The following is a 26,492-nucleotide window of genomic DNA, read 5'->3' as shown; positions in this document are numbered from 1 at the left end:
TCATAAGGGACAGCGTGCGTTTCTCCAGGCTCCCAGACTCCAGGCTCCTGACACAAATCTATGGAGGGCTATGGCCTTTAGTCACTTAGGGCAACATCCCTACTACATCCACAGTAGAGGCTGTGACTACAGGCCCCGGAGCCCCAAGATAGATCTCCATATTAATGAGGTACCTAAAGGCCAGAAGGGCAGAGCCAATTAAACATGCCTTCCCAGACATTCCTCCTTGCAAAAGGTATTTAACCTCAGGCCCTCCCTGAGAAAACTGAGGTACAATTTCTCACCTACTTTCCGCCATGACAATAAACATCTTAAGACCATGAACTGTTTCTCTTCTTCAGGATCCTCCGTGGGGAACAGTGGAACAGACCTTAGCCTACAGGGCCACCTCTAATTTCCTGCAGACCTCTCTGAGTTTCCAGCCACAGTGACCACCAACCCAAGCAAGCCGAGGGAGCTGCTGTGACCAAGTCAAGAACTCTCATCCCTGAGAAACACAGCCAGAGCTTCTCCCCCTTTCTCCCATTTCAGGTGCGGGCCAATCTAACCCATATGCCCCCACTTCATTCTCAGCTCTTTCGAAGCCCCCAGAGGCCCAAGAGCCTGAGAACCAGCCTGTCCCCGGCCACCTTTTGGCCCTGGGACCCCCCCCCCATCAACTCCAGCAGTCCCCAGGTACCTCAGACTATGCTCCCCACCCCTGGAGTGGGGTCCAGTGGCTTCCCAATAGCCTCATGTCCAGCCAGCACTGGTGTGAAGAGTGCAGTCAAACTTCTCCTTGCACCTCTGTCTCCCCGAGTGGCCCTAGCCCTGTGGCTGAACAGACTCGGGACACACTTTAACCCAACAACCAGTCCAGGACACACCTTAACCCAACATGTAAAAACAAGATGTTTTTTGAGACTCGGTTTCTCTATGTAGTCCTGGCTGTCCTGGAACTCACTATGGCTGACCTCAAACTCAGATCCACCTGCCTCTGCCTCCCAAGAGCTGAGATTAAAGATGTGCACCACCACAGCCTGGCTCATGATAGTTCTTTTGTGAGACAGGTTCTTACTATATAGCCCCGATGGTCTCAAACCTGTAATCCTCCCCTCTCAGCTTTCCAGGGTATTGGATCACAGGCATCAGTCACCATGTCCAGCTTTCAAAAGAAAAAGTGTTTGTTTGGATAGAATGCAACCTGATTTTGTCATTTTTTTCTCCATTTATGTTTATTTTATAAGTACGGGTATTTTGCCTGAATGTATGTGTCTGTGCCTACTTCCTACAAAGGCCAGAAGAGGGCATCCGCTCCCCTGGGAATAGAGATTAGACAGTTGTGAGCTGCATGTAGGTGCTGGGATGGAACCTGTCCCCTGAAGAGCAGCCTGTGCTCTTAACCACTGATCATCTCTGTAGTCCGATTCTGCTCCTGTAAAATAAACCCACAATGACAAAGACAAACTAATCTATAACCCCATCCATACCAATAAACCTGTGAAACTCAGGCAGGCATAATGACATGGAAACTCTGTACAAATTCTTAGAGCACTGACTATCTCAACTTGCAAAGCCACCAAATAAATATGTACACAGAGTCAGAAAATTATTTTAATAGTTACAAAACATTTTTTACAGAATCAGTATAAAATAGCAATTGATTTTTTTATAATTATGAGAATTAGACTTGAGGTCTTGGCTGAATGGGGCTGAACCAACCAAAGGCCTGGGCCTGCTGGCTCAGAGACCACCCTCGGAAGCTGGCCCTGCTGACATCTGTCATGCGTAGGCGATGAGATGACCCGGTCTTTTTAAAATATTCTCTCTCTACTCATTCTTTGGAGGCTTGAAGTGAATTCGGCAGCGTTCATTAAACACCTAAGATATTCAAACAGAAACAAAAGTCACCCAGATATCCTGTTTAAGTCAGGCCTAGATATAAATTTAGATCAACAGATTCGGAGGATGTTACCATTTTTGATAGGGTTAGGAAACAGTAAGCTTCTTTAGCACATCAAATTAAGCATAATGTATACCTTGGTAACATTCACTAGACAATCTCAGCGCCCATTTGCTGGCTGGACCTGTCTTCTGCTAAATTATGTATATTTATGTATTTCTTGTTTGGTTCACCTTGCTTCCTAAAATTTGAAACACACATCATAAATGTGGAGAATGCCTCATGACTAAACGGGGCTCTGCTTCAGAAAGTTTATGGCAGAAGGTAATTCAGAGAAGATAAAAGGTTTAACAAGGATAAGGGAGCTGTTAACATTCTTATGTGAGAAGACTTCTGACATATGTTAAATAAAACACACACATACTTCATACTTCTGTTCTTTAACAAAGGAAATGTACCGGGCACAGGCGCATGCCTTTAATCCCAGCCCTTGGGAGGCAGAGGCAGGTGGATTTCTGAGTTCAAGGCCAGCCTGGTCTACAGAGTGAGTTCCAGGACAGCCAAGGCTACACAGAGAAACCCTATCTCGAAAAACAAAACAAACAAACAAACAAACACTTTAAAAAACAAAGGAAATGCGATATAATGAGAAAGTCACGGGCATGTGAAAGCATGCCCCTCCCTCCATGGGGAAGACCTCACAGCAGAGGTACTCCCTTTAATGTTCTGAATTTTCACTTTGAAACAGGGTCTTGCTTTGTGGCTCATACCGGCCTTGAATTTGCTATGTAGCTTAGCTTGACCTGAAACTCACAATCCTCCTGCTTTAGCCTCCTGAGTTATGGGCCACCCCAGGCTTGGCTAAATTTCGACTTTCCTATGGGCTAATGATAGAATACTACTCTCTCTTGATGCCTAAGTATAGCCCACTGCTAAGTGTCGTGAGAACTCTTAGGGTTATTGGAGTGTAACCCCATTATACTGAAGAACATCTGGGATATCACACCCAAAAGGTCCCACTCTATCAAGCTTTGCATGTATCAAAATCCTCAGACAGGCTCTCAAAAGCCAGATATTCACCATAGCCTTCTCCCATCATAGTCCCAGAATAAATGATCACTTCTTCAGAGAATGCATGAATATCCAATCACTGGCAAACCTTCAGGCAGCACAGCCCCCATGCTGATATCAGCAAGGACAAGGTCAGGTCACATTTCGGCAAGGAAGACAGGATAAAGAGATGCCACAAGACACTCAATTTATAGTCTGTAATTTATTCATGTCTTCACATGCTGTGAGTCTTTTTAAATTTAATGACACAGTAAACAAGCTGGCTACAAGTAGATACAAGATGACTTCACTTACAACTTTAAAAACAGTTAACAAGCCTGGCCATGAATATAAAATCTAGAAGGTCATACATCAAGATAGCAATATCACTCTGCTTAATAATTACATTTATTTATTTATTTATTTATTTATTTATTGTTTGTTTGTTTGTTTGTGAACATTGTGAAACAAAATTCTTTCTGCAACCAAAGCTCCTGACGAGATAAGCAGTTATTAAATGCCAGAAGTTACTCAGAGCCCAGTGGCTAATATTTAACCCAAGGCGATCTAGCAGGAGCATGGTAGGGCGAAGTCTGCCTGTTCTTTCCTTCTCCTGGAACTTATTTATCCAAGTGTTTCCTCTCCTTAATGTTCCCTGTGTAATTGCATTCAACGAGACTCAATGAATCTTAACTCACACAATTGCAGAATAATGCTTGCAACTTTGTTTTTACGAAAAGTAACTGCTCAAAGGGCTAATTTTAACAAACAACCTCTTTGAAAGTTCTCACTTAACTACAGTAAAAAAAACTCTGAATGTTAAACATGCAAAATCAGTGTTAGGAGGTACAAAGAATGTATCTAACCCTGAATGTATCCAACAGAATCCTCTGGGGCAGTTACTAGCACCCACACCCTCAGCCATTCGTTGCTGGGGGTTCTCTGTTCTCGGAGCCTGCCTGCACTGCCCCCCTCCTCCCCGTTGCTTCCTGCTTGTTCAGTTTCTCTACTATTTCTCTATAAAAATCAACATTATTTCCTACCTTCCAGCTCCTGTCATTTACCACTTCTTCAACATTTAGTTCTGACTGCATCCATTTCAACTGCAAAAGAAAAATAGAAATTCTGAACTGTAAAGAGTTAAAACTATAGCCCCAGTGCTGGAGAGTGGTGATGGGGTGGATACAAGCAGATCCTGGGGCCTGCTGGCCAGCCAAAATAGCAAAAACTGCGAGCTCCCAGGTCAGTGAGAGACCCTGCCTCAAAAAATAAGTTGGAGAAGTGACTGAGGAAGGCATCCTGACATAACCTCTTGCCTCACACACAACAGCACAGGCAACCATACCCCCACATATGCACTCATATGTAATATAAAGAGAAAATAAATTTTTACAAAGCATATGTAATATGCATTAATTAGTAAGCTATCACTTTCGTTTGAGCTCTTTGAAACACTGGCCCTGGAAGCACCATCCCTCCACAGTTCAGACCCAAGCGTGTCTGTCTCAAGGTGTCCTCCGAGGCCCTGTATCTAGGGATGAGCTGGCCCTACTCACTGTGTGACAGGAAGGAAAAGAGCAGCAAACCAGCCCAAGGGTAAAGTTTTCCTGAAAACAACCAGAAAGTAAAGCATGTCTAATAGATGTCACCACTGCTTCTATCATGACAGAAACATGCCTCCAGTGGGAAGGAAGCCAGAAGTTTGGCTATAGCTTCTCTCATCCGCAGGAAGAAAGCTCACTGGAACTGCCAGCTGACTGCCCCCACTGTGAGGGCTGATCTGGTGAGGTCACCTCCACCTGTTAGGATCTGTTATTCCACCTGGAAGCCTCACTGAGGGGACACTGGTCTGCCTGGGACTCCTAGTGGAGAATTCTCCCCAGCTGATTCCTGCTAGATACTTCAAGAACCCAATTCAATGGTGTTCCACATGGGTACCGGTAAGACCTGTGATGGAGGAAGGGAGGATCTACCCAAAGAAACCGGGTCTCCCATGTGCCTACTGTTGATCAAGAAGAAGGAGCATCTTCTGTAGCCAACACTGGCTACAGGGCTAGCATGAAGGCAAGCTTTCTCAGCTCTCCTCTCTTCTCTACAAGGCACTGACTACTAAAGGTCACTGATGTCTCTGTAGGTGTCTGTTCAGATGTAAAATGTCTCTAATTCTCAATTCTGTGTGACCTCTGCTCCTGGAGCAGCAAGGTATAAAAATCTAAGATGTTAAGAAGTTTGCCGAAGACTTGTAACAGACAGAAAAAAAGAAAAAGAGAAAATTGATACCAATAGGGTACAGAGAATCTTAATTTGCTACATCATGCTGTATATATAATTTGAATTCAGTTCTTATGTAAAGAAGAAATGGTAAGTAGTAAGAAAGATGTTATGGAGGTAGAAAATGAGGTAATTTTTGACAAGAAAAGTTAAAAAGAACTTTCTTTGTTCTCTAAAAACTCTATGAAACTGCTTCCATGTCGTAACATGGAACCTGGAGCAATCTAGTTCAGTGGTCCCAGGACGTGGTCACTCACATTTGGTTCCAGAATAAGCTAGCTCATATTTGAACAGGGAGTGGGGGTGAGAATGAATATGTTTTAGATAAAAAGGATTTTATATAGTAAGAGATAAAATGCTTGGAATTTTCCAAATAGAAAAGATTAAAAAAAAAAAAAATCAGAGCTCTAATATATAAAAGGCTGGAGTAGGCTGTATAAGGTTTGTGAAGGATGAGACTTAAGATGGTATGCTTGGCAATTAAGTTATTAAAATGCCTAGCCACTTACTGGCTTGTGACTTCAGAGCTACCAGTTAGTGTCCCTGCATCCTCAGTGAATGAGGAAGGCCTGGAACAGCTGGAGGACTCTTTCAGAGTCCATAACCACACTTGGAAAATGAAACAGCTGTAGTATTTCCTCATCTGCTATGGCACTACTCACAGTTGCCCTCACTGGCTTATATTTCCTCACTGCTTGCTTCCGATGCCCCTCCCTGCAGGCCGTGGCTGTGCCTTCCAGGCACGAAGGGCAAAGGGGCAGATCTGAGAGCCGAGCAAACAGACACAATCACTGTAATACCAGGGCTTTGCTGGACTCTATACTTCACTAGCAACAGTAGGCAACTCTGACTTTTCAGTATGACTTAGCAGTCCTGGCCCACACCCTGTCAACATCGTAACAAAGCCAGGAAGTAAGGGTAGCATGGCTACTGCATGCTCACACCATCACTGATTAGGATCCATTAGGCTGAGCACAGCCTGTGTCTTTCCTCCATCACTAGTGAAGCTAATGGATTAGCTGGAAAGGATGACCTTTCCTCATAGTGAAGGACAGGTTTGCATTCATGCTGTCAAGAAATAGAAAGCTCAGAGCTACTTAGACCCTGATCAATTGTACAAAATAACCTTCAAATGACCCTGAACATCAAGGGGAAGAACAAGGCCTATTTGAACACATTCACCACCTGGAGACTCGGTCGCTGCCTGATGAACTAGCAAGTATGCAACAGAGACCTAAGCAGTACTCACGGACAGAGAGACACAAACACAGGGAAACACTGAATTAGCAAAACAGCTGAAAAAGCACAGCAGCCTGGCCTACTTGCTGTGTGCCCCTGTGCATCTGGTTACATCTGCTAAACAAACACCAAGCTCTACACTACTTACTATAAGAAAAAGTTCCATATTGCCTTTTCAGTCATCTGACACAAGAACTATAAGTTGTCCACTGTGCTATCTTAAACAGACAACTGTATGGTGGCCATGTAAGAAAAGTTATTAAGAAATAATAAATGGCCTGGTGAGATGGCCAAATGGGTAAAGGTGCTTGCTGCCAAATCTGATGACCTGAGTTTAATCTCAGGAACTTGTGTTCAGAAAGAAAAAAAAAAAAAAAACCAGCTCTCCAAGTGGTCTTCTGACCTACACACACACATATAAATAAATATAATGGAAAAATAAGAAATTATCAATTTAAGGGCACAGCAAGTGCTTGGACACATCCTAGAGAAGAGTAGCATGTGTACACAGGAGAGAGAAGGGAAGAGAGGAAGAGACTGTGAAGCAGGCAAACACAAGGAACCAGGGAGAGCTCTGCATGGGAGATCTTCACATTGCTTTGCAACTTTTAAGTTTGGAATTACATAAAATTAAAATGATACCTAAAAGTTCCCTAAAAAAAGGATAGCAATGTATTCCATGTAACAAAATGTAGCCAGCCCTCGGTATGATCTGTGAATTCAAGCAATTGGAGATCAAAAATATTTGGGGTGAAAACGTCACATGTACCAAACACAGATACTTGTATTAGCTGTGATTAGCAACTGCAGGTGACTTAAAGTACAAGGAGGCTGGGGAAGGAAGTTAAATGCAAATACTATGCCATTTACATATGGGAGCTGAGGCCTGTGGGCTCTGATCACCCTAGTGGGCTGAGGACCCAGAATACCAAAGCACAACTGTTTTCTTAGTAAGCCACAAATAGGGCCCAGCAGTGACTCTGCCCGTTAACTGTAGTACACGAGGAAAAGCTTCCTTTCACATGTCCCTGAGTGAGCACCTGACTTGTAAACTGGATTTATCATTTATTTAGTGTGTGTGTCTATGCATAGTGAGCAGGTGTGGAGATCAAAGGAAGATTTATGGGAATTAGATCTCCTCTTCCACCATGTGGGTTTGAGATCAAACTCAGGTCTTCTTGGCAGCAGGCATCCTTATCTGCCACTTAGCTGGCCCACAATATTTTCTTAAGTAACAACACTGCAGAGATGCTGTTAAGTGTAGAAAAGGTATACAAAACCCCACAATGCCTACAGAGTAGGGTGGACATTACCCTGAGGTGCTGAGGCTCTCTAACTACATTCAACCATACTATGTCTTTATGGCTGAAGAGTACAATAGCCAGAACGTAAGGAATCTATATTATATTTCTGCAGATTCCTATACAAGGAAAGGGGTAAATATTTCCAATACACAAATTTATGAAGAAATGTTTCAAGTAAGCAGACACTCTTTCCCAAAAAGTTTTTGATGTGGTATTGGTCAGTATTGATGTTTTGTCTTAAATACTGGAAAACATCACAGGAAAAGAAATAAAATACAATTCCATGTTAATTTTCCCCAAGCCCCTATGCTGCACTTGTTTATAAAATATGCATTCATTTACTATACCACATTTAAGCATAATGTAAAGCCCACCTGGCAACAAGACACTACTCTTCTGGCCCCTCCCCCACCCCTCTCATATGTGTATGTGTGTGTGTGTGTGTGTGTGTGTGTGTGTGTGTGTGTGTGTGTGTGAATGGGAGCCTGAAGTTTGTCATGTGTCTTTTCTACACCACACTCAACTTTATTTACTTTACTGAGGCTGACCCTGGTACTAGCCAGCTTGCCCAGGGATCTCCTGTCTGCCTCTGGAATTCTGCGATTACAAGTGGCTGATAAGCCACCCAGGATTTTTGTTATTGTTGTTATTGCTGTTGGTTTAATTTATTTGATTACTATTTGTTTAATGTATTTGTTTGACAGAGGCCAGCAAGGGAGATCAGATCCTCTAGCAGTAGAGTTACAGACAGTTTTGAGCCTTCATTTGAGTGCTAGAAATCAAACCAAGATCCTCTGGAAGAGCAACCGGCATTCCGAATCACTGAGCTATCTCTCCAGACCCAACCACCCAGCTTTACTGATGGCTTTTCAGTCCTCATACTTCATAGCAAACAATTTATCCACCAATTCAGCCTCCCAACCCTGTACTGATCACTTTTTTAAAGTAATAATCACAACCTACTTGAAATTGTACATATTAAAACTCCATTTTGAAGGCTATATTTGGGAACCGTTGCCTCAGAAATACAAGGTCTGCTCAGCTTACCTTTGTCTGCTCTTTTCTAAGTTGCTTTAATAACGTTAAGTCATCCAGGTTCTTTTCTCTCTCTTCTCGGAGACTTTTTACTACTGCTGACGTCTGGGCTATACAGTTCTTTATAACTCTGTCCCTACTGACATGAGCTGCCATCAACTAAAAGGACAAAAAAATGAAAAGAGGGAAAGAAATCACATTAATTTGTTACATTTTAGTATTAGAAAAAAATAAGACTTCAGGAATTTAATAGTTTTTAAAACAATTTTTAAAAATCTCTGCAAGAGAAACCTGTTGGCTGGATTGCTTAAATCAGCTAAGAGGGAAAGCCTCAGAAGGTGCAGAGGATGAGGCCAGGCTGCCTCCTTCAACAATCCAGGCCAGTATCTCCTGCTCCTCCTTCCCAAAGTACCCAGGCGGGCTTGCCCTGCTACCTCCTGCCTGTCCTTGCTCTCCTCACCAACCCCTGCACGTGCTCCTCTACCTCACTTTCACTTCTACCCCCCCCACCAGTGACTGTAGTCTCTCCTTTTTTGGTCTTTCCTAGTGGTTTCAGTCTCATGTTACTAACAAGGGAAAGATGTTGTGAACAAAGGGATGTGGAGAATATCTTAGTTACGTAAGGAAATGTGACATTTAACTATGCAATCAGAGGCCTTTTCAAAAATTTACAGTATTGACAAAGAGAAGCTGAGGCAGAGCTTAGTGGCTCACGGATTGTGTATGCTGATTGCAAGGATAACTGACAGAATGATTTCCATACCCCCTTCCCCACCTGTCCTGGGTAGGCAGGTGTAATGGTCATGGTTCAAGCTACCCTTCCAATCACACCTGGGGAGATCTCAGTGAAATTACTTAATTTTATCATGAGAAGCTTTTTGAGGTTAACTTTCTAAATGTATGCTTTGGCTCTCATGATCTTTTCTATAAAGAAATGTCACCATTAGGGAATGCAAATACGTCTTCACCAGCTATAAGCAACTTTGGATGTTCTCATCCTCAAAAAACACAACACTCAAGAAGAGGTCTTAGTGGTTCTTACTGGCTAAGGGCCCCACAGTCTCTAGAACAAAGTTAGTTGAAATATAATAATGACCACTCTGGTAAGCATATTAATACATAGAACAATACTTTCTTAGTTCACTAATCCTCTACAACACTATGAAACTGAGGTGAAGAGAGATTATACAAAATGCTCAGTCAGCAACCTAGGAAGCAGCAGATGTGAGATTTGATTTGGTCCTGGAAACCATATTGCTAATCAGGATACTATCAACCCCCATGCTAACAGAAGACTGGAAATGGGAAGAACTGAATAGTAGAGACTATACAGGTAGCAGGGAGGAGAGCAATACAGAGTGATCATACATTTCTAGTCAGAAATACCTGAAGACATAAATGCACTACCAAATATCCCACAGTACGTTAGGACTTGGAGACCTGCCCCCCCCCCCCCCCCACATATTTGCCATGACTAAATCATAAAAACACCACACCTTCTAATTTTCTAAAACCAGTTATTCAGTTATTTACCTGATGCTCAATAGAATAACAGACTTTTTTTTTTTTTTTTTTTTTTTGGTTTTTCGAGACAGGGTTTCTCTGTGTAGTCCTGGCTGTCCTGGAACTCACTCTGTAGACCAGGCTGGCCTCAAACTCAGAAATCCGCCTGCCTCTGCCTCCCAAGTGCCGGGATTAAAGGCGTGCACCACCACCGCCCGGCAACAAACTTTAACTAAATAACAAAAAAAACAGAACTAAGATATCAGTAGGTAGTGTTCTGAATTTAACTGATGAGTAAGTTTGCCAACAGAATGATTTTTTTCCACACCTACAATCTACACAGTAACCTTGTGGTAGGAGAGTATAAGAAGCACGTGCTGTTTGAGCTTTAACTTCCAACTTAATGGGGAGGGCATCAGTAAGGTCCAGCACAGCTGCACCATTTCCTTCTGCTTTTGCAGATTCAAAGGAAGACTCTAGCAGGTAAGGAGCAATCTACACTGGAGATGCTCAAGCGTCAAGAAGGGTGCTTTATTAAAACCTGCAGCTTCCTCTTCCCTTTCTAGCACACACTTCCTCTCCCCTTCCTGATAATGGAAACAACAAAAGGCCTGCAAGGCCTTCATTCTTCTTGCCATTAGCTGCTTGGTCTCTTGGGACTGATCCATCCGAGGTCCTCACTCTTGCTGCTCACTGTCTGGCCTGCTTCATGGTCCCTGTGCTCATCCCATGCCCACTGTGTGTTTAAGCAGAAGGCCATGAGAACACATAGGCCAGAACACCGCTGCCCCATTCTCACAGACTTGTGCGCACACCACACAATGTCTGGAGCTGTAGAAACCATACTGAAATCAGTGTGCTCCACCTTCAGGTAGGTGGACACAAGATGCCATGTGTTTTTCACAGTATAGATATAAGTCAGTGTATTTTCCATTGTACCTGCAAAGAAAGGTATAAAAGAAGCACCAAAAAGAGACTCAAGATGAACTTACAGACTCATACAGCTGTTTACAGGTTTGGCTGGCATCGATTTTCCCTGCAAAGGAAGCTGTTGGAACCGTAGTGTTTAATTCATGTACTATTCTGTCATCAATTGTCCTCATCACCTTGAGTAATTCCTATATATATTTAAAATAAAAGAACAGAAGAATATAATCTCAATGAAATGTTAAGTGATAAGTTAAATATTTAAGCAAAAGGAGAAAAAAAAAAACTTGGATATTTTACAACCCTTTTACATAAGAGGAAACAAGCCAAACAGTACAATCAAACCTCTTTGTCTTTATCACAACAATGACAGGTGGGATATGTAACCATGATTCTAGCTCTGCGGCTCAACAATGAAATCCACTGTCCCGCACGATATTTAGCAAACTCTAACTTCTATCCAGCACATAGCCAGAACGGACTCTCCAACCTTAATATCATGCGCTCTCCACAACCATCAGTGCCCTGCTCTAGCCTAGCTTTGCAAATGCAGGGCTAGGACAGGAGGGCAGGGCTGCTCAGCTCACAGGCGTGAGGCCACACACCACCACCCTTACCTTGCAGATCTCTGACTTTCTACTATGACTGTAGATATTTTTGTGATAAAAACAGAACAAATTTGCTACTAGAGAAGAAACATACTTTGGCCTTTTTATTCATTAAGCAGGTAGGAACTAGTCTAGCTTTTCTTTAGTAACCCTGGTTGGTTCACATTTCTCAAGGCTTGGCTTTCCTTCAAAGTCTCCAACTCACACAAACCCAATCCAAAGGAAAACACCACCAAAAGCTATTCTTACTGCCAAGTGGCTGGAGACGGGGCTCAGCAGGGGTGCGCTTGGCTGTCTCCTGTGAGGCTGTTTGGTCCCCAGGAACCTACTCTCCCTGTGTGGGGCAGCTCTGCTCCTTCCTCGGTGCTCTAGAGAAAGGCCGAGCTGCACTGTCCTCAGTTAACAGAAACTCTGGGCTGACGTTCTAACAGTATATACACTTCCCTTTTCTATATATGTGTTCTTAAAGTTGTTAACACCTCCTATACTACCCCTCTCCCCACAAAAAAACAGTCACTGAAAAGCCGCTGAGAGAACAATCACATTATATTATAAACATCCAAGTTACCATTGGACCTTAACATGCATTAGAGCGAACTTCACTTGAAGTTCACTTGTCTCCCTCAACTTACCAGCCCTTCTTTTCTTTGTCAAACTAAACCCAAGACTGGAAGCAACACTTTCACTGCCGGCTCAGTTGTTACAAGCGTTCCTGATCCTTAGCATCAGTGCTGTCAGGGGGGTCTATCTAGAACTGAGCTCCAGCTGCGCTACACAAGGATCTCTGGTGGCTAAAAAGACAGCGCTCCCCAGAACCTTGTGAAATGGGTTTCCATCTGCCCAAAGGAGTTCTTTCCCTTGCCTCTGGCAGAAGGGACAGGTTGTGTATGAAAGCCCATCAGTAGTCTCCAGGATCCCTTTTTACTGCAGCCCTTACATACACCTACCTACCTTATACAAAATTTGAAAAATATTTAATTGCCCAAAGTTAACCATAAGCAATATAGTGACAAGTTTTCTTACTACTTTTATACATATTTATGAAGTAACATTTTAAAAAAACAACACACAGTGAATACAGTGCCTCTGTTACCAAAAACACTGGACATCACCCTAGTGCTGGGAATCAAACCAAGGTCCTCATGCATGCTAGACAAGTGCTCCACCACTAAGCCACTCCAGGTTTCCTTGAAGACATTTTTAATAATCCTATAAACACTCTGTCTGTGGAGGAGTCAAGCGTTGGCAACTGCAACCATTTTATCAGCACATGTAGGCTAAATTCTGTTCCCTACCACTCCACCGTCCTTAAACTGCAGAGTACTTTAACAGCCTGCGCATGATCTCAATACGCAAACAGATCAGCTTTCATAATTTCATAATTTTGACTAATAAATCACAGGCAAGGGCTTGTGAGAAAGCCCAACAGATAAAGGCACTTGCTGCTAAGCCTGATGAGCTAAGTTCAACCCCCAGACTCATATGGCAAAGGAGAGAACCAGCTCCCACAGGCTGTCCTCAGACCTCCACTCACTTGAATACAACGCACGTGCATTCCCTTTCCCAAATAAATAAAACTCAATGAAAACACCTTAGGCAAGTACAAGTTCATTATCTTGTCTCCTTTTCCTGTATTTATTTTTGTTGATAGTATTCTTTGCACACCATAACTCTTAGGGGAAAATCTCAATATATTTCCAGGGCAACTACCACTTTAAATAGTATGTCATATAATGTAGGGTATATAATGTCCACCAGTAGTAAATTCCAAACAAGTGATAGAAGCACTTGGTGAGTCAGAGGGAAGAAAACAGTTGGGTGTGGTGGCACAAGCCTGTGATCTGAGCACTCAGGAGGCTGAGACAGGAGAACCATGGGCTGGAAGCCAGCATGGGCTCCATAGCAAGAGCCTATCTCTAGGAGGGGGAAAGACAGAGCCAGCCTAACCTACAACATGACTGCTTTTTCCCATACCCCCTTTAAAACTCTTCTTCCAATTCTGTTTCTCCTTTGTTCACAGTGAACTTACTATCTTCTGAGGCCAGATTTCAGTTGTGCCTCTTGGATAGTTTTCCTTGGCCAGGAAAGCTCTCAGAAACTTTCTTCTTTGAACAGTATAACAAGAAGCAGAAGAGTGTATCCTTTTACTAACTCATACGGCATTCAAACAACAGATACTGATAGAGAAATACTGTGGGGAAGGGAAAACTAATCCCATGAGTGGAACGTGACCAAGTTGGGGTTCGGGGCTATTTTGGGTAGGGAGATCAAGAAATGCCTCTGACAAACACTGGTTGTTCTCTCTCATATGCAGATCCTAGCCTCAAATCTTACAGCAGCGTGATTGGCCAGGGGTGCTGCGGAGGCCAGAGAACTACAAAGGGGACATTAGAGAGAAGGAAAAAAAGAATCTTAAGGGAGGTGGGACAGTAGACCACAAGCAAAATGAGAGTTGGGGGAGAAGACTGGGGTTAGGCTGGAGCAGGCCAGAGGGCAGGCAGAGAAGACAGGGTAGAGGGAAGTGTTAACTTGAAGTAAGAATTATGAAAAATCCCTAATGAAATCTACTTTGTAAGCTCTTAAAAATACAATCTGCTTTTTTGAAATGTTTGAAAAGTGGTGCCCTGCACCAGTGGATAATGGTCATCCCAGAAGCCACACAGTATATGAACACCCCAATGCCAAGTATGGAATACCTCCCTATAAGCTGCTAGTCAGTGAGACCCTAGAGCCCCCAAAACAATCTAAGTGACTGTCATTACTCTTGGTTGCCCACCAGACTACTTGGTAAGATCCAATTGCTGAAGATGCCACACATTTTGGTCACAGGACATAAAGACACCAAGATGAAACTAAGCAAGAAGCATCCTCCCTGGTGGTTAGCTTTCATCCTGCCAAGAGGTGCTATGAGGCTCCTAGGGAAGAAAAGCCATGAATGGTCTTATCTAGCTGTGGGCACCATGAATTACAATAACGACCTGCCAGGCTAGAGGTTAAGTAACCACTCCTGCAACAGTGGCAAGACTGATGAAGATAACCAACTATTTTCTGATTGGACTTGAAACCTGCTCCCCAGTAAGTATGCATACCTGGTATCATAAACCCAGTCGAAAAACCATGGCTGAACAGGTCAAAGGCCCTCCTATGGGAACCTACTACTGTTGTGTTTGCTAACAGACATGTCAAGACACCTCTGAAATTCTTACGCTTATACCCACAGATCAGTGCTGCTCTCAGTCATCATCAGAGAAGCTTCTTTTTGCAGTGGATGGCAGTTAATGCAAAGACTCATAATTGGTCAAAGTGCTGATAAGTGACTATTGGTTGCTTGGCCCTAAAATCTCTATCAGTCACTCCAAGGCTCAGGTACCAGAGATGGTGGGAAGAATGTAAAAATCCAAGGGTGGAGAAGGGTGCTGCAAGACAGTTTTCTGGACATCATCAAGGCAGAAAAGAGCAAGAAAAAGAAGAGAGAGGAGGAGAAGGAGGAAGATGAAGATGATGAATCAGTTGGTTCTATCATGGTCTTTTCTTATCGGTAAAGCATTTAACCTCCTGTATAAAACTCATTCCTTTTAAGGAAAAACAGTGAGATGTAAAACTGTGAAGATTTGATTTTAAGGTTAGAGAGGTTTCTCAGTGGTTAAGAGCACTGGCTGCATCTTCCAGAGGATCCAGATTTGATTCCCAGCATCAACATAGTGGCTCACAACCACCAGAAACCAAGGAACCTCATACCCTCTTCTAGGCTCTGAGGGCACTAGACATGTAGGCAGTGCACAGACAGACATACATGCAGCCAAAACAAATATATTTTTTAAAAGATTTGCTTTCAAACTGTACAGCATAATTTTTTGTACAGTTAACACACCACCAAATGTCTTTAGGTAACCCTGTCCTGGTAGTATTTTCAACACCCACTAACCTTGCCTGGCACAGTAGGGGACTGGGAATTGGCATGGGAATTCACTGAAGGTTCAATATCACTAAGAATTCAGGAATTGCAAGGATGCCCTTGATAAAACCACTTAACCAGACCACGGAATGCATGAACACAGTGTAAAAAGAGACTCAGTGTTGTAGGATATATTATAGGATTTTAATATTTTCTGAGAAGCACAGAAATGAGTGAAATGCTCTAAGAATGGTGGCTATCTGATCAGATTGTGTTCCAAAATGGCTGTCTAGAAAGTGGACTGGACACTAGCATTGGCAACATAAGAGACTGACACAGCAATCCGGGCAAAAGATTACACAGTTTAACATTTGCTGAGCTTTTATTGACGAAGCTGAACTTTAACCACTTTTTGAGTCTGAATACCTGCTATAACTTTAATCATGATAAACAAATCCTCCCAATAAAACAACGTAAACACACTATTAAGGTCTTTACAGAGCAATGGAATTTGTCTGTACTAATTGGGTAATGAATCTACTTTTAAAAAAAAAAATGCATTAGTGTGTGTGGGTGCACATGTGCCATGGCATGCATGTACTCAAGAGGACAACTTTGTGGGTTTGGTTCTCTCCAAGTTTGAACAGGCTCTGAGGATCAAACTCAGGTTGCAATTAGGCTTGTGTGGCAAGCACTTTTACCTGTCAAACCATCTGGCTGTCCCTGAACCCACCCACTACTTTTGCAGTCTTATCAACAGAATCTATAAAGGAGGTCTGTCAAATACACTATTTTCCTCCCTTTCCTGTGTACTAGTAGATTACCAACGATCTAAAACTGGGCTTTTAATACAGTAGACACTAGCGTGCAAAATTATTTAAGTTGAAATTCTCAATTTAAAACTGTCAGTTACCACAGCGTACTCATGCTGAAAAGCTACATGTTAGCAGCCACTACTACATGTATACAGAACAAATATAGAACATTTCTATCACCACAGGGAGTTCAACTGCATAGAGCCAAACAAGTGAGGCTGCATGTTACTGAACCCTGAGAACCTGAGTTCCATCCTAATCCACATAAAAGTGGAAGAAGAGAAACAAATTGTCCTCTGGTCAAACATATGTCCAAATGTATGTCCTGCACTCTCCCACCATGCACTATCTATACAATAATAAAATTTTAAAGGAAATTATCTGTACTGATGCATACTTGTTCCAGGATTGTTGAGAATTATATGTTATTATTAAATTTCATAGGTAGATTACAAAAAAAGGCTAAATCTCTCACCAAGCCCATTTCCTTATAGTGAAAGAAGCATCAAGCCCTATGTCAACTCCAGGAGGGCCTAGGATTAAAGGCTAGGTAGTGTAAACTCAACTCAAAATCAATATACCCAAATAAATATTTCTAATAGAAATTCAGAAACCCATTCTAGAAAGAAATCGTGAGTTGATTTTGTCCAAGAGAAACATGACCTGGGTCTCAGCTGTGGAGAAGGGGAAGGTACTTGTAACTGAGTGACAGGCACAGGGAGGAAGCACGGAAAACAGGAGCATGTGCTGAGGAAAAAGTTAGAGTAAGTAACAAGTCAGAGGGTTCAAATACACACAAGGTATCGAAAGGGTTGGGAAAGAGAAGCATTTGGAAGATTTTGTCTAGAGGAACTTTAGGATTTTGGTTGTGTTTTCTTTTCCAAGACAGGTTTCTGTGTATATAACCCTGGCTGTGCTAGAACTCACTATATAGAGCAGACTGCCCCCGAACTCACAGAGATACAGCTGCCTATGCCTCCCAATTAAAAGCATGTACTACCACTGCCTGGCCTAGAGATGCCCACATGCCATGCCAAGTCCTTAGAGCTTAGATTCTAAATTCAAAAGAGGACACAAAAGTGACTAATGAAAGGATACTTATCCTAAATCCGCAAAACTCGCAAGTCCCACATGCTCCTCTGACTCTTAAGTGTTGAGATTAAGCCCAGCACATGTTTTTCTTGACCAGCCCTTGACTGTATTCTCCTAAGAGTCTAAGGGAGCCAAACTTTTCAAGATTTGTAATGCTGGTATAAAAAAATACACTGTGCTTACAGCCAGAAGTCTATCAAATATCATCATGTACAGAGTATACCTGACAACGGCAATAAATGACGGTTACTGGTTTATGTATTTATCATGCTTTTCATCATTACTTTACTTCATCTTTCCATCATTACTTTAGCATATTTTCCTCTTACTTAGAGCAGCTTCATAAATCTCCTGTTTACTGCATCACAATTGCATCAAGAAGCCATGACAGGGATTGGCTTAAACCTAGATAAGATTTAATTACTGTTCATATTTGTACAACATAAAATCACCTGTAACACATTTCTCAGAATATATCCCCATTATTAAGCAATACATGACTGTACAGGAAATGTTTTGCCTGTGTGCAATTACCTCTGCCTAGAATTCAACTGGTATTATCTAAGGCTCAACTCAATTATGACCTCATTTTCTTTCTTTTTGAGCTCTTCTACATTAGCTCCAGATTCTTCTTCATGTTTTAATCCTCATTTAAAGCTCCTCATCTCATACCCTGTCCACCATAGTATCTCCCAGAGCCTGGTAGCTGATAGATACCTGGTAGTGACTAAATTGTTTACCCTGGAGTGCATGGGAAAGCCCTAAGTCCATGTAGGCAAGGCTTTTGGGAATAGAAGTTAAATGGAGATCACAACCAAGCACACAAAATACAATCTTAGCTACTTGAGAGGCTATGGCAGGACTTCTTGAACCAGCCTTGTTACTGGGGCCAGCCTCCGCAACCTAGTGAGATTTTGTCAAATCCACACACATATACACAGATACATAAACAGAGGTCAACTGGGCAGGAACCCTAATTGCCACAACTGGGGTCCTCATTGGAAGAGGAAGAGATATTAGTGACATTGCTCCAACTGCACAGACAGAAAAAAAGGTGTGAAGACACTGTGAGAAAACAGCCGGCACACCAGAGAAAGACCTCACCAGACGCCAACCCCAACATGATCCTAATCTTGGACTTCTGACTTCCAAAACTTCAGGAAACCACATTTCTGCTGTTTAAGCCACTTAGGTCTGTAGTATTTAGTTATGTAGGCTCAAACAGGCTAAAACCGTACCCAATCAATTGTTGAATACATGCTAAAATGAGATTTGAAGCATTCAATTTTAAACTTTTTATTTTGGAGTCTATTTCACTTTGGAGACAGGATACTTTCTGGAAATATTACAATGAAAGTGGGGCACAAAAAAAACTCTTTTAAGCTTAAAATACAAGTTGCGTAGGAAAACCCATGAGAAAACTTTTCAAGATGAAAGCATCAATTTTGATGTTGACTTGGTCTGTCTTACAAGAATATGTCTATGTCAAAACTAGGAGGAGCATTTGTAAATACTTGTGCACTGCATCATATACAAAATAGTAAACAAGTCCTGAACTTTAGTTAATATGCATGCAGCATATTTTAAAATACTCTTCATTTTTTTCAAGTGACTTTAAAACCCCTTTTCAAATTAAAAGGTGGACAACAGATATAAATAGACATAAATAAGAGTCAGAGCAGGTATAGCAAATCACTGACCACAGAATTTTGATGGTGGTTACACAGAACATTCACAGAACAATTCTTTCAACATCTCATAATTATGGGGTAAAATCCTACCTAATATTTATGGGGGAAAAAAATGCATGACTTTCAGTTTCTTTCCTCTGGCATTCAGTGCAGGCCTTTCCGTAGTTAGGATACCTACATACAAAGTGATCTAACAACTCTTGAGAATGTTAATTTTGATTAGTAATTTGTGAGAATTCCAGTTAACCATGTCTTATAATTTTACCAAATTCATCTAAATGTAAATGCCATACTAACATTTTACATTGTTACCTTCATATATGTTCTTGTCCTATCTGTGAAGGAGTGGAAACAAAAATTAATGCCTATCGACAAAATTAAAAAATATACTAAGGCTAGTTCTGGATAAACAGGTCTTTTGATTTTTTTTTTTAAATGGAGATATTCATTAAATCTTTTAGCCAAGGGACTGATAGAGTACCTGTCTATTCTTGCAGAGAACTCAGGTTCAATTCCTAGTACCCATATGGCAGCTTGCAGTAGTTTGTAACCTCAGTCCTGTGGGATACAATGTCCTCTTTGGGCCTCTGTAGGTATTGCACAGATGTGGTGCACATACATTCATGCCCACAAAATCCCAATGCCCATAAAAATAAATGCCAAAAAAAAAAAAAACCCTTTGACTAAATTATTTACCAAATAAATCAATTTGGTGAGGTTATCTTCAAGAATACCACTACCTACAAGCTTCTCGAGGTATTAAGATTACTACAGATAGGGAAATAACATGTTTAACAAATTTTACTATCTTTACTTAAAATACATTTTTAAAGGTCATGTTTTCTTTAACTTCAACTCTCATTTAATAGCTGAACCGTCATTGTGAATTGATCAATATCCGGATCGTTATTCTTGAATTCTTGGGTATCGGACCTTTAATATTTTTAGTACAAAAAGACACATTTAACTTATTACACCTTCTCTCGGGATCAAGAAGGCAATAGCACTAACCAAGTATTTGGCTTAACCCTCCCTCCAAGCTTCCAAATACTCATAGTGTCTCACCACAAAAGAAGGCACTATGCCAAATACTTAATCAAGCACACAAGTTCTCTTTCACTTTTCTCGCTCCCACAAAATCTCAACTTAGAAGTGCGAGAGTATTGGTAGAAGCTGGGAACGAAGTTTAGGGAACTGCTGAACTGGTAACAATCCCTACCCACAGCTTGAGAGCTCGGCTTTACCACTCCAGAATGACCCGGAGGGCCCCAGGCACCTCCCTGCACTGAGCACCTACGCTTCCCAAGGCCACCCCTAGCCCCCATGACCTCCAAGGGTTCCCCTAAAAGAAAAACTCTGAACAACCTGCTTTTCCTACAGTTTGTCTATCCTCCCTCCCAGACCAAAGCACCGACTAGGATCTGGAGACAAAAGGCTGGACAAGTTTGCCACGTGAGGAAAACCTCATCACCTGGAACTCGGCGAACTCTTCACAATTCACACCGCCACTGGGCGCCGCCATATTGGACGAACGCGAGGACCCCGCGGCTGGCCAATCACGGTGGAGCAGAGGTGTCCGCAGTGCTGCCTGACAGCAAGTACTGTGAGCCCGGGAGAGGAGAGCAGGGCTTGCCTTCCTCTCTCTGATCCTAGAGCATAGGGTTGTTAATGAGGAGTGAGACCTCGAAGAAGCGCGGAGAAACAAGGGCGTCTGGAGAGGTGAGGGTGGGCAAGCGGTGAGAATGACTAGATGTTTTTTTAAAACATAGCTAAGTGGAAAGCAGGCTTCCTTCGGACATTCCTGAAGCCAGGACGCCGTAGGGCCCTGGTCCCCGAGTCCCTCCGCGTGGGTGACTCCCTTGCACAGTCAGAAAACACTACTCAGCGCTTCACAGTTGGCAGACATCGCCCTTCCTCCTCCGCCTTCATGCCCAGGCAGGCAGGGCGCTTGGCCGGGTCCTCCGCTCGTCGCGCACGTCCCGCACGCCCGCTGCGTCACGCCAGCACGCCCCGCCCACCCCGCCAGCTCCCTCCCTGCGCGGGCACTCGGTGACATTGAGCGCCAGCGCCGCGGCCGCTGTGGGGTGCTGTGCGTCGGCGGAGCAGGCGGCCATGTGGAGCCTCCGCGGCCTGCGCCTGGCGGCTGGTGAGACGCGGGTCTGCGGGTGTCAGGAGGGGGCATCACCGGTGGGGGTGTCCTACTTTCTGCGACCATGTAAGGACCGCAGCGCCTTAGCAGACGCGGGGGGCTGGCCGAGACCCTGGCATCTGGCGCTCATTCACGCAGCTCCCATCTTAAGTTAGTGCTTTGATGCCTCCACCTGGTCCCCATCCTCCTGTGAGCACTTGCTCAGAGTTATCCCTGGAAATAATGCTTTCCACCCTAAATTTCTCCTATCCGTTATTCTGGTTGCGCCTTCCTACTTGGCTGCTTGCCCCTCTTTAGGTGAGGGACTCAAAGATCTCACAGAATACAAGTTATTGCTGTCTTAAGATGTGGGTGGTAGTACATACTTTTAAACAATAGCGCGACAAGTGCCTCAACTTTCTTAGGGGAAAGTGTTATGCTAATGTAAGGTCTGTAGCCTGTTTTCTCAGTAAACATTGGAGCGTGTGAGTGTTTTGGAGTCTGGTAAAGTGAACGCATCCCGCCTCCGGGAGATCTAGAGAGCCTTGAATTATCAAGTTGAGAAATCAGAGGGTTTGCAGCTTGTACCTTGAGGGTCTTTAGAGGGTAGTTTACTCTTTTGATCATCTTTTTGATCATCTTTATGAACTTTCATGATCTATCCTTTGTTCCATGTCATCAAATCACTACAGAGTTGTTAAATTTTTAAAGAAAGAATAGCCCCACGTTTTGCTACTGGAGTAATGTACATTGTAAATGCGATTGAATCAATGCAAAAAAAAAATTAGTAAATGTAGAATAGTTTCGTAATTTTGAACAGTAGCCAGTGAAGAGGTTAGATTTTACCGACTGGAAGACATGTTTCAATGGGTCAGCATTGCTTACATCCTTAAAGGCTAACACCCACTCTGCTCTAGAAAAAAAAAAAAAAAAAGGAGGGAGAAAGAAAAGAAAAAGCCCTCATTCTATTGCTGGTTTTGATTTGTTATCAGTTAGGATCTAATTATCTAAAATCTTTTGTGTGCATGTTTATTAAGTTTTGTAAAGTTTTCAAAAGAGCAAGCAAGAGATTCAGCAATCTGTGAGTTATGCAAAAGGCACTTAATACACACTGGCAGTAGTTACTTTTCTAGACTGTAGCACACGTCATGGAAACCTAAAGTGTCTTGGAAGATTTCTGATGCTTTGGAACTTCACTGCTGGGCCTCTAACCAAGACAGAATTCCTTGCACGATTTAGCAACAATTTATTTTACTTCCGGTGGGGAATGTTTTAATAGCTCACCAAGGATGTTACCGACAACTACTTCCAGGTGATCTGTGAGTGTCTGGTTTGTGTGAGCACTTTCCAGTGATTTCTTTTACCTGTTTTATTAATAAAAGCATTTTCTGATTTACATTATCTGATTTCTACCGCGCCCCCCTTGGGTCTTATTCCCTCCTGTCTTTATAAATAACCATAAGTCACGGGCTAAATAACTTATGCAGCGCCTCTTGGTGATGAGTGTCAGCATCAGGAGCGCAGTGAGCTTGTGTTCTCTGCAGTCCATGCCGCTGCCGCTGCCGCTGCCGCTGCCGCTGCCGCTGCCGCTGCCGCTGGGGTGTGCACATTCGTAAGTTAGTTATATGGCGGGTTGGAGCTTTTTTTTGTTGTTCTGTTTTGGGGCATTCGCTATGTAGTCCGGCTGCCGTGGACCTCACGATGTGGGCCAGGCTGGTCTCCTACTCACAGATACCCTCCCCGGTGCAGTTGGGGCTCCTTAAGGTGAACAGATGTGAAATCTGCACACATGAAGTGCAGATGTGTTTGGGAAGTGGGCGTAGACTTTCATACACAAATGGACTTTCAAGAACCAACTGTGGTTTGATAAATAACATTGACCATGCCTGTGGTAGCTCAATTAGAAATGTAATCTAGGCATTGTTTTCTTACTCAGAATATTCAGAATAAGGTACTGTTCTGAGTGAATAATGTTTTAGATACCCCAGCTCATTTTAAGCAGTAGATCTGTGCTTAACAGCTTCCTTTGGCACTCCTGGGTGGACTCCCTGTGTAAACTGCCTAGAGGGTTTATGGACTTTAGTTGTTTGTTGTATGAATGTAGTTAGATGTAGGTCAAAGTTGTTAGAAAGTTGCCTCAGGTGAGAGGTCTTGTGAGCCTCTGAAATCCCGTTCTGGCTCCTATGATCATGTACTAGTACGAGAGAGGCACCGAGGCTTACATCCATGTCCCAGCAGTGCAGGTTCTTTTAAGAAGCACAAATGTAAGACTAACCGGCTTCTCACTCACCCTGCTTTGACTTCCATTAGCAACAAGATTAGCCTTGCCATATAGTTACTAAATTCTCAGCTTTTATAAGTATCTGTTACCACTTATTGCTTTGATGGATGGACTCTAGGAAATACCTTGGATCGGGCAGTGGTGGCGCATGCCTTTAATCCCAGCATTTGGGAGGCAGAGGCAGGCGGATTTCTGAGTTCGAGGCCAGCCTGGTCTACAGAGTGAGTTCCAGGACAGCCAGGGCTACACAGAGAAACCCTGTGTCGAAAAACCAAAAAAAAAAAAAAAAAAAAAAAAAGGAAATACCTTGGATTAAGCAAATATAAGGTGAGTTTTCACATCTCTTTTCTCCTGAAAGTTCAATAAAATAGAACTTTTAAGATATTGTATCTTTATTTAGGTGTGTGTGTCTGTGTGTTGTATGTGAATGTTTGTGTACACATTTTGTACCCTTATGAAGGCCCGAGAAGGACATAAGGTATCCTGCTCCATCACTCTGTTCCCTCACTGAGCCTGGAACAGCCAGCAAACCCCAGAGATCCTCAGGTCTCCACCCTCACAGCCTGCTCTTGACAGCACTAAGTGGCCACACCTGGTTTTTATGTAAGAGTGGGGGAGGCAAACTCTTATCCACTGATCCATCTCCTCAGCTCCAAGACCTTATATCTTTCAGTGGGATGATTGCGTCAAAGAATGAATCGACTTAGCATAATATTCTTTATACCTTCGAGAAGTTCTGTTACCCTGTGCTCCATTGACTTGCCAGCTTTTACAGTGACCTTTTCATTGCTGTTACCAGTGCAGAAAACCATGGGCTTCTCCTGTCTAACCCACATCCCAGAACACTGAAGCCAAGCAGTATTTTAGAAGTCATCTAGTCCCTTAATGTATGTAAACGAAGGAACTTACACTACTTTTTGCTTCTAGAGACAGCATTTGTTATTTATCCCAGCTGCCCTGGAACCCTCAGCCTCCTAAGTACTGGGCTGTTCGATATGCACCGCCACCCCTGGCTGGAGGAGAAAACATAAAGGATAGGAAGAAACTGGCTTGCTAAGGGCCACATAGGTTCAATGCTGGGACATAACCATTATCTGCCTCCCATTCTGATTTTATTTCCATTCCAGTTTGCTCCTTCATTGTTCTTTTATTCTTGCTAGCCAACCCTAAATGAGATCATATCCATCGTAACTACTCCGATTTTGGCTTTGCTTATCATATTGCTCCAGGTGGTGCCAGCGGGTTTCTATTTGAGCCTACACTGTGTGTCTCATACACTGCCCATTTCTTAGGGCTTTTTATTACAGTGTATAAACCAACCCATATAATACAGCTAGAGAGCACACAGTGTGTATTAGCGTCTAGATTACAGAGCAAATTGTGAGTGCTGCTGAGCTGGGTCCTGCCTGCATTATGTACATCCCACGACTTCAAAAATGGTAATGTCATATTGGTAGCTTGAAATCTGCTATGGTCACTGGGAAGCACTTGTAGGTCAGGGATTCCCTACCCCTTTCATCCTCCCAAGAGGCAGTACACTTTAGAATTTAGAGGAAGGGAAGGGTTAATGAGATAGGATTATCAACTGAAGTTTCCATGGAAACAGGAAGTGTGGCAGTGATTTGGGGAAAGGCAGCAAGGAAAAACTCAGGTTACCCTGGGGCAGTAGGAATAGGTGTTAAGGAGTTTGAACCAGATGAATTTTGGCAACAAGAGAAGGCTTCAAAGCCTAAGCATTTTTTGAAAAAAAAACTGGAGCATTAAAAAGGCAGCTGTATGCAAGTTGTATTACTGTGACCTGTAGAGATTGTGACGTAATGTGTGACGTAAATGACTCAGTGGTTAAGAAGGTTTGCTGCCTTTGCAGAGCACTGGAGGACTGGAATTTGGTCCCAGCACCTATGTGGGGCAACTTCAGCTCCAAGGTTTCTGATGCCCTCTTCTGGATTCCGCAGACACTTGCACTCACATGCACACATGTGTACCTATAATTAAATATATTTTTTTAAGATAATACTTATTTTTATTTGGTGTGCAATAATGTTACTTGAATGTATGTCTGTGCACACATGCATGCACTGCCTGTGGAGGCAGGAAGAGAGTGGTGGATCCCTTGGGACTGGAGTTACAGATGCCTGTGAGTTGCCATGTGGGACCTGAAGATTAAACCCAGGTCCTCTGAACAGCCAGTGCTCTTAACACTGAGTCACCTCCTCCGCCTGTACAGAGAGAGAGGGAGAGGGAGTTGGGAGGAAGAGAGATAAGAAAGAAAAACAGTCTGGAATGCTCTCGAAGACCTGTTAGTTGAGCAAAAGTAGATGTATTACTGTGTTGTAGGTATTAGTGGGTTATAGGTGATGATAAGATCTCTCAGTTAAAGACCTGTGGACCTAAGAGAAGAAAAATATAGAGGCCATTGTAGTGAAGTTAATTAGTGAAGTCATTTAGATTTGAGGAAAAGAAAAATGTGCTGGTTGGATTTTTGGCAAATTGACACAAACTAGAGTCACCCGGAAGAGGAAACTTCAGTTGAGAATTTGCCTCTGTCAGATTGGCCTGTGGAACATTTTCTTGATTACTGATTGATATGGGAAGGCCCACCCCACTGTGGGTGGTGCCAACCTTGAGCAGGTGGTCCTAAGTTGTATGGGAAAACAGGCTAAGCAAGACACAGGAAGCAAGCCAGAGTTTCATGGTTTCTGCCTCTGCTTCTGCTTGACTTCTTGCCCTGGTGCCCCTCAGTGATAGGCTGTGATTGGGGTGTGTGAGCC

General features: G+C 42.9%; 2 protein-coding genes across 5 annotated transcripts in view; one reads left to right on the top strand and one right to left on the bottom strand.

Annotated features, from left to right (window-relative positions):
• Positions 1-1,580: 1,580 nt before the first annotated feature.
• On the bottom strand, positions 1,581-21,173 carry Mix23 (mitochondrial matrix import factor 23). Of its 4 annotated transcripts, none has more exons than XM_034515099.2 (5): positions 20,784-21,173; positions 11,277-11,402; positions 8,794-8,940; positions 3,976-4,035; positions 1,581-1,860 (listed from the first exon to the last, which is right to left on the bottom strand). In XM_034515099.2, the coding sequence occupies exons 1-5, from the start codon at positions 20,832-20,834 to the stop codon at positions 1,810-1,812; spliced, it is 435 nt and encodes a 144-aa protein (XP_034370990.1). In that variant the 5' UTR covers positions 20,835-21,173; the 3' UTR covers positions 1,581-1,809. The 4 variants fall into 4 exon arrangements, with proteins under 4 accessions (XP_034370990.1, XP_076799005.1, XP_076799006.1 ...); XM_076942890.1 differs by having other exon boundaries at positions 20,678-20,814; XM_076942891.1 differs by lacking the exon at positions 20,784-21,173 and adding an exon at positions 19,794-19,884.
• Positions 21,174-21,274: 101 nt separating this feature from the next.
• Fam162a (family with sequence similarity 162 member A) overlaps positions 21,275-26,492 on the top strand; it is a 26,200-nt gene continuing 20,982 nt past the window's right edge. Inside the window, exon 1 of the mRNA XM_034515098.2 lies at positions 21,275-21,458. Within this exon, the coding sequence (XP_034370989.1) occupies positions 21,425-21,458 (34 nt within the window). The 5' untranslated portion in view covers positions 21,275-21,424. The remainder of the gene's footprint in view (positions 21,459-26,492) is intronic.

The sequence above is a fragment of the Arvicanthis niloticus genome, chromosome 12 (assembly GCF_011762505.2).
Source record: "Arvicanthis niloticus isolate mArvNil1 chromosome 12, mArvNil1.pat.X, whole genome shotgun sequence".
Lineage (NCBI taxonomy): Eukaryota > Metazoa > Chordata > Mammalia > Rodentia > Muridae > Arvicanthis > Arvicanthis niloticus.
The sequence above is the reverse complement of the archived record's forward strand: the minus strand, read 5'-3'. Positions and strand labels throughout refer to the sequence as shown.